The sequence below is a fragment of the Ambystoma mexicanum genome, chromosome 10 (assembly GCF_040938575.1).
Source record: "Ambystoma mexicanum isolate Mex_15411 chromosome 10, UKY_AmexF1_1, whole genome shotgun sequence".
Classification (NCBI taxonomy): Eukaryota; Metazoa; Chordata; class Amphibia; order Caudata; family Ambystomatidae; genus Ambystoma; species Ambystoma mexicanum.
Window position 1 is genome coordinate 1,184,783,406 of NC_090932.1, and position 12,762 is coordinate 1,184,796,167.

The 12,762-nt window shown below is 44.1% G+C and overlaps 1 protein-coding gene across 1 annotated transcript in view; it reads left to right on the top strand.

Annotated features, from left to right (window-relative positions):
• Positions 1-12,762, top strand: part of ZNRF3 (zinc and ring finger 3) — a 606,087-nt gene that overhangs the window by 534,716 nt on the left and 58,609 nt on the right. Inside the window, exon 5 of the mRNA XM_069619170.1 lies at positions 1,258-1,368. Within this exon, the coding sequence (XP_069475271.1) occupies positions 1,258-1,368 (111 nt within the window). The remainder of the gene's footprint in view (positions 1-1,257; positions 1,369-12,762) is intronic.

Here is a 12,762-nt window from a genome sequence, read left to right on the forward strand (position 1 = left end):
GGTGGTGAGGGGAAATGTGGGGAAGAGGATTGGAAAGGAAAATGTTGACGGTGAGAAAGGAGGGTGCAAGGATAGAAGGGTGTTGAAGAGGTCAGCATAAAGACCCGGATGAGTATGGTCGAGGCAGAGGGGAGGGACTAGATAGGCATGAGAGCAGTAGGTCCAGAGGGAGAGGAAATTAAATAATGTAGGTGGGAGTGATGTTGGAAGACCAATTTGAGGGAAAAGCAGTTATGTACACTCAAGAGATGAGAAAGGGTATAAAAAAGTTGAAGTGATAAAGCCAAGATACAATGAAATTGTGTGATTTAACCACTTTGCTGTGGTTCTGTAAGGCAGTGCAGCTGGGGCCCCATGTAGGATTTTGAAGTGAGTTTGTAACACTATATTTTTGAAGCTTTGTGTAAAATGAATTTTGGGGACTAATATATGAAATTCCTTTTTGAACAGGTCATAACCGATGTTCACTGTAAAGCAGGTATAATGTGTTATCCATACTTCTTTCCACGGAGTAATAAGGCAAACACAATATTCATGGTTACCTTAAAGTGCCTTTTTATCTCAGGCAGTAACAGGGCTGCTTCTTGTAGTATTGCTCTGCTGGTAAGTGACCCAAGCTTATCCCCAAAGGTGCCTAGGTGGAAGACGCAGAGGAGTGCATATGTCTGTTTTCTGTTGGGAGTATTTTTATACCCTACATTTTCTTTAGTAATATTTTCTGTTTTCTTTTTTTGTGTGAATAAAAGTGGCTTGTATGCCACTTATTTGCAGAGCTGTGTGCAGTGCCTGCAATTGGCGATTGCTCTGTGGATGTGTCCATCCATGTTCTTTGTAAAATATAGGGCTTGCCGAGGATGTTGATGGGCATGTCCCAAGCGGTGACGTGGTTAAAGCATGTCTAACTTAAAAAAAAAACAAAAAAACCTTGAACGGTGGACTACTTAAATCTTTTCATTGGCTGAGAGTGGCGTTGAAGAACATAGCTGGTGTTTTGTTGCATCTGTATCGGCAGGGCTAGCGGAAAGGGGAAGGAGTTGGGTACATGTTGGCTGTGGTGTTGTGTGGTTGAGTTTGGTTGTATATCATTGTGGTCACGGGGTGGTGAGTGATGCTGCTAGCCGGAGGTCATTGCATGTTGAGGAGTGTATGGTAACACCACATCGCTGAATTTGCCATGGGGGGGGTGGTAGTTTCTGAGAGTCGGCATTGCAACCGCTGGGACACTAATCTGCATTTTCCTACTTTTTCTCTTTCAAGCAACCCACTGAGTACTTTGACATGGGCATCTTCTTGGCTTTCTTCGTGGTTGTCTCCCTCGTCTGCCTCATCCTCCTGATCAAGATCAAGCTCAAGCAACGGCGAAGCCAGGTATGCACCAGGGCCCCAGTTGCCACCAAAGGCTCCACCTGGGAGGGAAAGCCCATGCAATGGGAAGGGAGGAACAAGGAGTTGGGGGGACAAGAAGGGGGGAGGGGGGAAGAGTCCTGGCAAGTGTAGGACCCTGAGAGGACGGGATGAGGACAGTGAGCTAAGGGAAGAGTTGCAAAAGCAAGACTGGGAGTGTGAAAGGCAGTGGCAAAGGATTATCAGTTAAAGGGAGGGAGGGTGTAGGTGGGTGGGGACATGGATAGTGAGAGTCGTGGGGTGGAGAATCGAGAGAAAATGAGACCCCACAAAGTGACCGTTCACCACAGATGCCTTATAAAGAAACTATAGTTAAACAGGAGAGGATGACCATTCATGTAATGGAAGGACTTGGAGGGGATGATGGACAAACTGCGAGAGCTAATGGAATGATGACTAATGATTGTAGTATCATAATGGGGGGTAGGAGATGTAGCAGGAGGGTGGAGGTCAGTGGGAGGATGGAAATAGGAGAAGAGAACAGGGTTGTCTTGTGATCCAGAATGGTAAAGGAGAATGCTGATAAGGTTGGGAAAGACTAGACGTGATGCCTTGCTGGGGCGGGCGTATCCGGCATGCCTCTTCAGACTGCTTCCTGTAACTGCTATAGCTGCATGGGAAAGTGAAACGGCATAGAAGGAACAACTCCTCCTCTTTACAGAGGATGAAGCCCTTGGAGACTAAAGCTTGTGTGATAACCTGCCTGATAAGTGTGAATTATTTTCCGCCTCCCATCTTGTCTCCTGCACGGTATAGTTCTGTCCAGCCTGAATGTTCTGGTTTTCAGCTGTACAGGCCTGCATCATTCAGCTTTCCCTTGCTTCCTAACGATGTGTGCCATCGGACGTAGCCTGTCCAAATATTAACGTTTTCATTAATGTAATACCAATTGTTTGTGCATGGAAACGTGAATGTTTCATAAATCCCATGACAGGCTTTTCACTTTCATCGAGATTTCTGTTAATGACCAAAGTATTTGCTGGGCCCATTTAAATGAATCCTTCCCCGCTGTACGATCAAGTGAAATACCCGGGATCTCTTCATGCTCCGCCAATTTCCCAGGTACTTGATCAGCAAGGCGTCTTAGTTGAAATGTAAAATCTCACTGCAGTCGACCCACGCAAGTGTGATTGCAAACCTCAAGTAGGGCTTGGTAAGTGGCACGTTTCACTCTCTCCCACTGTTGCTGCTCACAACTTCTTGGGACGTCTCCCATCTGAGTTGCTCCTTAGTGAACCCACCTACAAAGTCTGGTGAACTTTAAAGGGTTCTATTGTACTTGCTTAAGGAGCATCTACAAGCCATTCCTGCTGAGATGCGAAAAACCCACTGAGGTGTCGTGGTTTCATCGTGGCAGGTGAGGTTGATGAATAACAAATGCAGCTGCTGTTGAATCTAACATAAGTTGATCGGGCATCAACCGTATTGTAATTCTTTGGACTGTTTTTGAGGGTCTTCCCCTCTATGGACCTATGATTTCAGTCAGTCAAGAGGAAAGTTGTTGCATAATTAAAGGATCAGAGAGGTGTGACCAGAGCTGCCCAATAATAGCTCAAAATCCAGGCGAGTCCAGTACCCTAATAGTAGCTAAATTGGAAAGTTTTCATACTGTTCTTGGTTATTGCCCTTTTCTGAGTACCTTTTTCTAAGGTGGAAACGCAATCTCTAAATAGCCAAAGGTCTACAGAGGATCAGAAATGTTTGCAAAATCAGCAATTCTAGAACATTCGCCGTTCCTAATATTTATTTTGATATATTCTCTGTTTGGGAATTTACCTGGGGTCATGTAAATGCACTGCAGGGGTTTTAAGTCTGCATACCTGCCAGCATTTCTCGGTCATGCTCTAGAGTCCCTTAAACACCCAACACTAATTGACCTCAAACCTATAATGCTTCTAAAACTGCCTTGGAATCTTAATGCGCATTAACCCAACTCATGTTTGTCTCATCTCTCTCTATATATATTAGTCCATTATTCTGTATAACTTGTATCCACACTAATACACAACACCCACCCCTATGAAACACCTGCCCCTACCCTATCCCATAGCCCTGTGTCCGCAACCTCCTTCACCGCTTTCCTTCCCTCGTACTTCACTGTTGCTCTCCTTCCCAATAGACCAATGTCTGGCTTCCCCAGGTTAGGGCACAATTAATCTCAACTACTTTTGTTTTTTTCTGATTAACTTTAAGTGTATTGGGGAAGCCATGAGTGTACTTAACTGGTTAACATAAAGTGGAAAACCAGACTGCTTCAATAATTCTAATAAATAATTGACAGTTCTGTGTATATTTATTGGTCTGCCATTTCTCTGCTAACCAGTGTTTTCAGATCATGTTTAGTGAGAACTGAAAATGTCACCATCATTTTTTCTAAACTGTAGTTCCACACCTACTTCTCCTTACGGACCATTTTCTCGCTTCTCTGTGGGGCTTCTAAGCGCTCTGTAGTTGCCCATAAGGCAACATGTTAGACCTATACAAACACTTCCATATTATTCCACTGAAGTCACTACTTCTCCCTTGCCCTTTGCGATGCATCTGCTTCTACTACAAAGTAAACATTGACCTTTTTCCTGACTTTCCATTCGATCTATGAAAAAGTAATATTCTTCTTTTTATACATTAGCATTTTTTAAATTTTACAAATATGTTTTTTTTCTTTTAAACTCCTTTTTCTTTTTATTGAGGGGGTGCCCCATAACTCCGCTTGACCTCCTTATGTTCCCTAATCCCCCCCCCCTTTTTAATGCCTACCTCTATCCCCATATAGGTTTTGGGGCACTTTCGAAATTTGTCAGAGCTTTTGTCCTTTTTTGTAATACATTTTTCGTAAAAAATGCATAGTGCCTTTAAATCAATGTTTTACCCAATAAAAATACTTTAAAATAAATAAATCGATGTTTTAATCCTTAGTGTCGTCCCCACCCCTCGGGCATCTCCCCTCATGCACCCACTGCTCTATAGCTCCAGCCTTGTACTGTAAAGTGCCTGCCGATGGACCGCTGGTTGCGCAGGACAGTGCACCCAAGCTAAGCGGGAGTGACCAGCCAATCACCAGATTTTCTTTTTGTGTTATGGCTATGCAAAAGAAAAAGGGTTCTACCAAAATAACCTATGTTGGAACTCCATCTACAAATGTTTTGCTTCGTTATTGATCGATTTGAGATTTCTCTTAAGGATTCTTGGATACCTCTGTTCCGATCCCAAAGAGGCTACTTTTTTTCTTTCATTCTTGATCCAATTCCCCAGTCTATTGAGCTGCCCTATAAAAAATCGCTTTTTGTTTGTATTTCTGCCTGAGATTTTTAATATTGAATAACGGTATTGAGTCTCTTGCTCCACCAAATACTACGTGAATTTATTTTGCAGTTGTTTTCTCAGATGTCATCACTAAAATGTAGATGGGGTCAGCCAGTGTTGCTGGGGGGAGTGGGCGGTCGGGAGTTACTGGGCAGACTGCAGGGGGGCACACCTCCCGCATTTTGTGTTTAAAAAAAAAAAAAAAAAAAAAAAAAAAAATAAGAATTGAGAACTAACAAATTAGAACGATTTTTCCAAGCAATAGAAATTCCATCACAAAAAAGAATTGGTTGATTGTCGCAGAGCACTACTAGGCCATTTTCTTTTACATATTTAAAAATAGAACTTTATCTGTTAGATATTAGGTTTCTGAAACTCTAGAACGTAGTGCTATATGGAGATCAAATAATCCAAATTTGAAAGGGTTTGCATTTGTTACAATCTGATTTTGTTTTCAAATAGGAAATACATTGAAGTACCTACATGCAAAAAAAGAACCAATCTGAGTTAGTTTGCAAGAGGGGTCATTTGTAATGGGTTTAGAATCGCTTTAAAGTTGGAACAACCTTCTAAATAGCTTTTTGCTGAAAGCATTGGAACGCCAAAGTTGAATAAAGTTTGGGATACCATTAAGGCTTTTCTTCAAGCATCCATAGCCTCTACTGAATCTCAAAACAAAAGGAAAGCTGTAGAAAAGATGACAATTGCACAGAGATTGATCAATATAAACAAACATCTTCATCTATCATTGGCGATATAGTGGAAGTAAGTGGATCCATATATCTAAAGGAGTTGGTAATCCTCAAAGAAAACTTAAATAGAATCATATACCTTAAGAGAGTTCACAGAGATGGCAATATGCCCTGTAGAAAGGTGATCTGATTGGCCAAATAGCAAGACCCAGAATCAAGTAGTGCAGTTAGATGACCCAGAAATGGATTAAATGGTTTGTTTTCTACACTTGTACAACTCTCTGAAACGAAAAGGCTATCTAAGGGATCGGAGAACTGATTTCAAAGCAAGCTTGCCGAGGATGAGGAAACCAGTCCAGCCGATGCATAGGAGCCGCTTGCTTGCAACGTGGCAGATCACAATTAAAAAGCAAAATGTGGGGAGGGCGATTTAGTCCCGCCCAGTGCACTCCATCATCACCCTTGGTTGCATCGTGAAGGTCGGTAAGAGAAAAAGCAGGCAGCAAGGGAAGAACCACAAACCCCCTAAAGGAAGTAAAAAAAACAGATTAAGACACTTTACTAAAACAAGAGGCAAGGCATGGATTCACTGACCAAGGTGTGGGTGTAAGGCTGCTTTAAAATCTTTCTTATACAGTCTCCATCTTCCCCTCCTGGGTCTGATGTGGACAAAGCCGCTCCAGTACTATCTCTAAGCAGCTCTATGAAATTAATTTAGTCTTTAAAATTATACAAAGTGCACTTAATCTAAAACTATGAAATATAGGGTCCTTACTTGTAGCATTTTTCTCCTCCCAAGGTCACAAATGCCTAGGCCATAAGTGGTGGGTGGGCCAGGGCGCCAACTTCGGAGCCTTAACCCGACTCTGTATGTTGGTAACGGCCTGGGGACTTTTCCTCGTGAGGTGAGACTACCATGGGGATCTTTTATGCTGGGCTGTGCGTCGGCAGCAGCCCTGGCTTTCAGTGCAGGTGGAGAGCCAGCGGTGCAGTCTTTATCCTGAGCTGTAGTCTTCACTACAGCTGCGATGGGTATGATGGGATCTAGTACTGGGTTAGTGGAGGCACAAGATGGTGGTGGATAGGATATTGCAAGAGAGTATGGACACACGTTAAAATCTGTACCTTGCATTGGAAGAACAAGAATCCAGGATCTTTGCCCTTGCAGGAGCGAAAAGAGCTGCTACAGATGTCGCCCTTATCTATCTTTGATACCTGCCAATTAGGAGGTGCTGCAAGATCAGAGGATAATGGAAAGATGTTGGAGCATTTTGGATGGCACATTAGGAGGGTAACTGGTGTTTGATTGGTGCTTTGCTACCTACGGTTTTTTAGCATTCAGGCAAAATGGGCCGTAAAGATTGCCTGTGGATGAGTACGTTCAAGATTTTAACTTAAGTGAAACTATACACGATGGAAGGATCGTTTGTTTTTCATCTGGACCTATATTCACAATCCGTTGGTCTGATCCGAACTAATCAAGATTGTGACACAACCTCAATTCCTTGTTCAAGTTCTCATTTATGCGCTTTACAAAAATGCCTTTGAGTAATTAAATTTGTCCACTACTTGATTTACATGGGCCAGAAAAACTGGTAGGATAAGCTAGCCAAGGTTCATCGGGTTCCTGGCCTGTGAAGCCGATATCTGGCCAGCAGCTTTAAAGAAATGGAGTAAATGCACTTGAAAAGTAATGTTCAATTTAAAGTTCAGGATATTGTTTAATTTCAAAAATTCACTGATAACCTCCTCTGTTTTTGGAACATTAATCGGAGTATGATGTAGGGCTCTGTCTCTGCCAATTTCTAGTGTCATGCCTGCTGTAACACGATTTATTGTGATACTTCATGCATAATGCAGACGGACAAATGCGCAAGACTATTTTCCCGATAGCATTGTCTTTGTTTCTGGCTTCTATTACCATTGTCTTGGGAGGATAGCTCAGGGGCAACGTGCTCACCTTGGAAGCAAGAGGACATGGAGCACCAAAGGTTAGATCCCCGGGTCTGCGCTTAGAAACCTCTGGGTATTAAGCACGTTATAAATAACCTATCATATATCCTACTTTTCTCATTGGGTTTGTTTCCCCTCTGGATTGACAACTCGTGATAAAGCCTGGACAAACTTTTCAGCACAATGGAATGACCCGAATTTTGAGTGAATGGGCCAAATTGTGCTAAGGACAGAGTTTTGAAAAGGTTTTACCACAGTTCGACCTCCTTGCTTAAAGAGGGACTTGTGGCAGGAGCTCCTTTTCAGTCCCGGGCAGCTTACAGAGATCTCGGTGTATGTTGCTAAAGACATGCCTAGGAAGTTCAGCGATGGATTAATGAATCATAGTGCATTGAGAGTGGTTAAATAGGAAGTAGTGACTGGACACCCAGCTGGAGTTAGATTTAGGGTAGTTTTCACTTACACAGCGCCATGGGACAGGTTCAGTGATTTGAAGTGCCACCACCAGAGATTCAGGGAGGCATGTGACACAGCAGTCAATGTTCTTCTCGTGGTGGGTGAGACTCATGCCATTGGGTGACAGCTGGGCGAAGGAGCGAGAGATTCCACGAGTACCTGAAGGCAGCAAATGGGTGTTAGTCTTGCCTGACTTTTGCTGGGAGGGAGCAGCAGAGATGTGTGCATGATGGCGAGACCTCAGTCGGTGCCCTTCTCTTGAAGCAAGTTGACGAGACCTCTGCCCTTTGGTGACACGTGGAAGGTGCTGGGAATACCCAATGGGAGCTTTTGAGTCACGCGTGTCGGGCTTTGCTGTGGGGAATCAGCATTGAATTGTGGAGGCGGGCTAGTCGCGCCAGTCGGTGAGTGCGCAACACATTTCGAACAGGATGTCTGCTTCCAAATAAGCCACAGGAAAGTAGACTTTGCCGCTCATGGTCTTCATTACTACAGCAACACTTGCTGTGTTGTGTGCACACTGGGGAGGCTAGAATTGCAATTGAAGATATCATTTAAGATATTCACTAACTTGCATAAGGCACCCCCAGTCACAAGTATGTCTGGAGCACATGCGCCAGTGCAATTAAATACACTGTTATTGCACCACAATGGTGAAAAACCACGGTGACAGACTGAAGTGGTTGCATATGTAGTTCTGTACACCATCTCAAGAGCAGAATAAGTAATTAAACAGTGGGGAGAGGTATCTGTTTATGCTGCCGCCACCCACTGACAAGTCAGACATTAACTATGATGAAATATAGGATTATCAAGACAAAGATTGATATGTCAGTCCAGATGGGAACAAGCGTTGCTATTTATTGGAAAGCATACATTCTGAGGACACCACAGATGCAGAGGTTGTAGTATTAGTTCCCCCCCTACCAGCCTGCATTCACTGATGTTGCAGATCAGAAAGCACATCACATCATTCACGGCATCAAGAACTCCACCAACATGCCCACAATCGCGTCCACAGCAGTGTGTGAGCCCACAAAAAAAATCAAGTGTGCCAGTACTTCACACAGAATAAACAGCAAATGAATCTGGCCCATTGCGCACTCTGCCAGAAAGCTGTGTGCAGATGGAAGGCAGGTAACATGGGTGTTGCCATATGCTGTGGCACCATGGAGACCTGGGAAGAAGTCAAAGGATCTGAGGTGTGCATCCTACCGCATGGCATCAGTGATGCAGCATACCTGTACCAGTCCAAACAATTCCCCTGAAAATATTTCAGCTGTTTTGGTGCTTGGGAGTGGGACACCAATTCCTACCCTCTTTACCTCAGTAACTCAGAACAGGGATTCCCCACCATTTCTTAAGGCCAGTGTTGTGGACGTTTTTTTTAGCATGGCCACCATTTTCCATGACTGCTGTGTTTACTTGATGCTAACTTAACTATAATGTTTACAGTATATCTCTTGCTGTACACGTGTATGGAAAACCCAGGATTTCAATGGCTTTTTGAGAAAAGACAATCTACGCAGGAATCCCAGCTGGCATTTTCTCTCACAAAGCAGTACCGGAATTGTTCAACACGTGTATGGCTACATCGGAGTGCATACTACAGCAGTGCATGGGACAAAAAAGTAATTTCATCACAAACATGTGGAGCAGTGGTCAAAGCATTAACTACGTGGCCGGTGCAGCACGCTGGGTGGCCTTTCCATCCACTAACCGCCAAGAGGGGTCATCGAGTCCTTCAAGGGAGCATTGGGTGTATGCTATCTGGCAACAGGCAATGTTGTGCATGCACGGGTTTCAGGGAAGAAGCCACAGAGGAGGTGATGTCTAGGAGAAGCGGCACAGTACCTAAGGCCTCCTAGTTTCCATTTGTTCTTTGTTGTAGTAATGGATCAGATGTCCATGAATTGGCAAGACCATTCACATTCCCTGCTTTGCACAGGTCTTTCACTTTGTGGTTACATGCTTTATCTGTGATTGTAGGTGCACCACAAGTTGCCACTTTACAACCTTGAAAACCTCTGTGGATCTCTACTTTGCACCTGGGCAGTGCAATGTTGTGCCAGCATAGATTACCACAGCTTCCACAGCAGATCTCTGCATGGTACATTAATGTGGTCAGCAGCAGCAGCAGCAGCTGCTGTCTGCCACTGACACGCTGTCATGCTAGGATCTTCTGAGAAGACCACCAAGATGGGTAGTCTTCACAATGCAGCCATGATTGAGGTTCTCCTACTGTTGTGCCTGCGTGAGCTAAACCTGACCAGCATGGCTAGGGCCCATGCCTTGGCAACTGATGCTGATATGGCACAACTGAAGAGGGACTTGCTTTCAAACCTTTGTGGATATCAACAGGTAGCTGAATGTAAATGTAACATTGCGGACCTGTTTTCTTCCTATATATGTATACATATGTATATACACACACACACACCAATTACTGTAAAAATGGCTGCTTTTTATACACGTCTTGGGGGAGAAAGGCTTTCAACAAGCACCACAAGGAGGAGACACTGTGCAAATGTGCAAGAATGCTATACTGCAGTGCTTGCAGCATCTATTGAAGAAAGAACCAAGCAACAGGAAGAACACCAACCAGCTAGAATTACTGCATTAGTGACCAGTACATCATTGACCCCTACTAAAAGCTTTCAGAAGTTTGGGTGCAGCATCCAAGGATAAGGAACTGTTGGGCACTGTTATCAGTGACTTGAATACAGACAAGTCATCAATGGGAACAGACTAGCTATCTGTCATACAGAAGTGCGATGCCTGTCCACTGGTCACATCACCTTTTGGAAGAGAACCCATTACATTATTGGTGCTGCAAGAGGTTTGCCTGGCCAGCAGCACGAAGTTGCTTTTGAATCACTAAGCTGCCTCCCTCCCAGTGTGTAGTCTGAGAGAGCTTTTAGTGTGCTGGGGCTTTTGTCTATGAATTGACATTTATAAAAATAGTCACTTTTTTCCAGAAGATTGCAGAACATCTCTTCTTGGCCAACACACAAACTTGAATGAGGACCGTGACTTGTTACCTACTACATGTCGACATCGTAAAGTGGAGCAGTTTTGTTTTGTGGTGCTTGTCAGTAGCAGATCGAAAGCCGTAGCATTGAAGGGAGTCCCTGATAGTTGCTGTCTAACACTTACCATTGACTCTTGTGCAAGTAGAGTTTTTAGTCCTTGTCTCATGATTATGCTCCTTGTCAAAAGTTCTCATATTTACACTTAGGAGTAGGTTTCTCGTCTTCTCCTACAGGGTGCAGCCACCTAATAACGTTCTCTGGTTGTTCCACAGGGCACAGCCCCACCTTGAGGTTCTATTTTTTTTTTTTCACTGGATTCGACCACTGGCTAAGGTTTTCCAGTTCTCCCACAGAGCTGCTGCTCTCGCAGGAGGCAGTCTCCCTGTGAGTCATTGCTTTGCCTTATATGGGTTGCCCACCACCTCTACATGGTCCTGCTGCCCGACTGGACTGATGCAATAAAGGCTGTGTGTGCCTCCATACCACCAGTTGGGCAGACTGTACTGGTTGTGGGGGTTATGGCACAGTGAGCCCGATACCATTTTGCTGTGCCATGCTCCTGGGAATTGCGAAGACCCTCAACCACCACTGGCGGTGGTGGCAAGCAGATCGGTAGCAGCCTCTATGGAAGTAGATGGTTCTGTGCCAAACACGAGACTAGCCAAGAAAATGGCAGTGTAAACTTGCAATGTTTTGCCAAACACAGATGTGTAGAAGTAGTCCTAGGATGTTCAAAACGGCCTAATTCACTTGGGTCGCAGTCTCACCCATTTAGTCTTGGATCTCGCTCTCCCCTCAGAGACACATTCTGGCACTTTCACTCCCTCTTGTTCTTTGATCTGCTGTCTTCCTGTTCTGATTCCTTGTCTCACTCCTCTACTCCATAGCTTTTAAGTTCCCACAGGCCTCTTTCTGTCCCTCTTTTTGTCTATCCAATGCCCGCTTTCTATTCACATTTTCCTGTCTCTATTCACCCCTTTGCTTCTGTTACTTGTACTCTTGCTCTATTTTCTCACTCAGATCCTCTTTCTGTCCCTTTCAGCTGTCCTTTTGTTTTTTTTGCACTGCACCCACAATACATGTGCATTACATGTATGCAGTGCACCTCTTTCTGCTGCTGCCAATTCCAGCAACAAAGGACTATATACGGCCTGAAACTTGTTTTCAGTCTGTGTACTACATGAATGTTAGCCTGAAGCTCCTAGCACTATAGTCATGGATGTGAGCCTCGGGCTCAACTTAAAAATCAGACCGGCTTTAATGGTTGCAAATGGTGCCTCACAGAGCAACGGAAGCATGTGGCATGGCCCACACTTATACTCTTTGAGCCGCTACGCTTTTCTTGCTGAGGGAAACAAGCTCTCCAATTAGTGCTGGGACCCCTGGAAAAGGTGCGAGTAGCTGTTCTGGTTTGTGATCCCAACAATGAACTCGTGACTGTGCCCCAGAAAATCTAAGACCAACAGTCTTCCAAAAGCTATGCATATGAATGGCTCATTGCGTTGTTTATCCAATTCAAGCAATATTTATCCTTCCACTAACTTTATTTTTTGGCGGGTGAGCATCAGCCCATGATTTGGGCAATTGTCTTGAACCAATGGTAAAGCTAGAATCAGTCCTTTGATATGGGCTGGATGAAGCATTGCCTGGTTCTCCCAACACTAATCAACACAGCTTAATTCCTTTAACAGAAGAATTCAGTCTTTTCGCTATGTTATCAAAGTTGAAAGAGCAACAAACAGACCATCTGTGTTATCTGCTTCGAAAGCTAGTTTGCCAGAGCCTAAAAATAGGATCTTTGCCTCAGACTTGAAAATTTGGGCCACAAATCTTCTATGACCACATTTTTACCACAAGAGAGATCACACGCTGATTTTGTACTGATCAAACTTCTCCTCACACATACAAACCTGGCTCTCCAT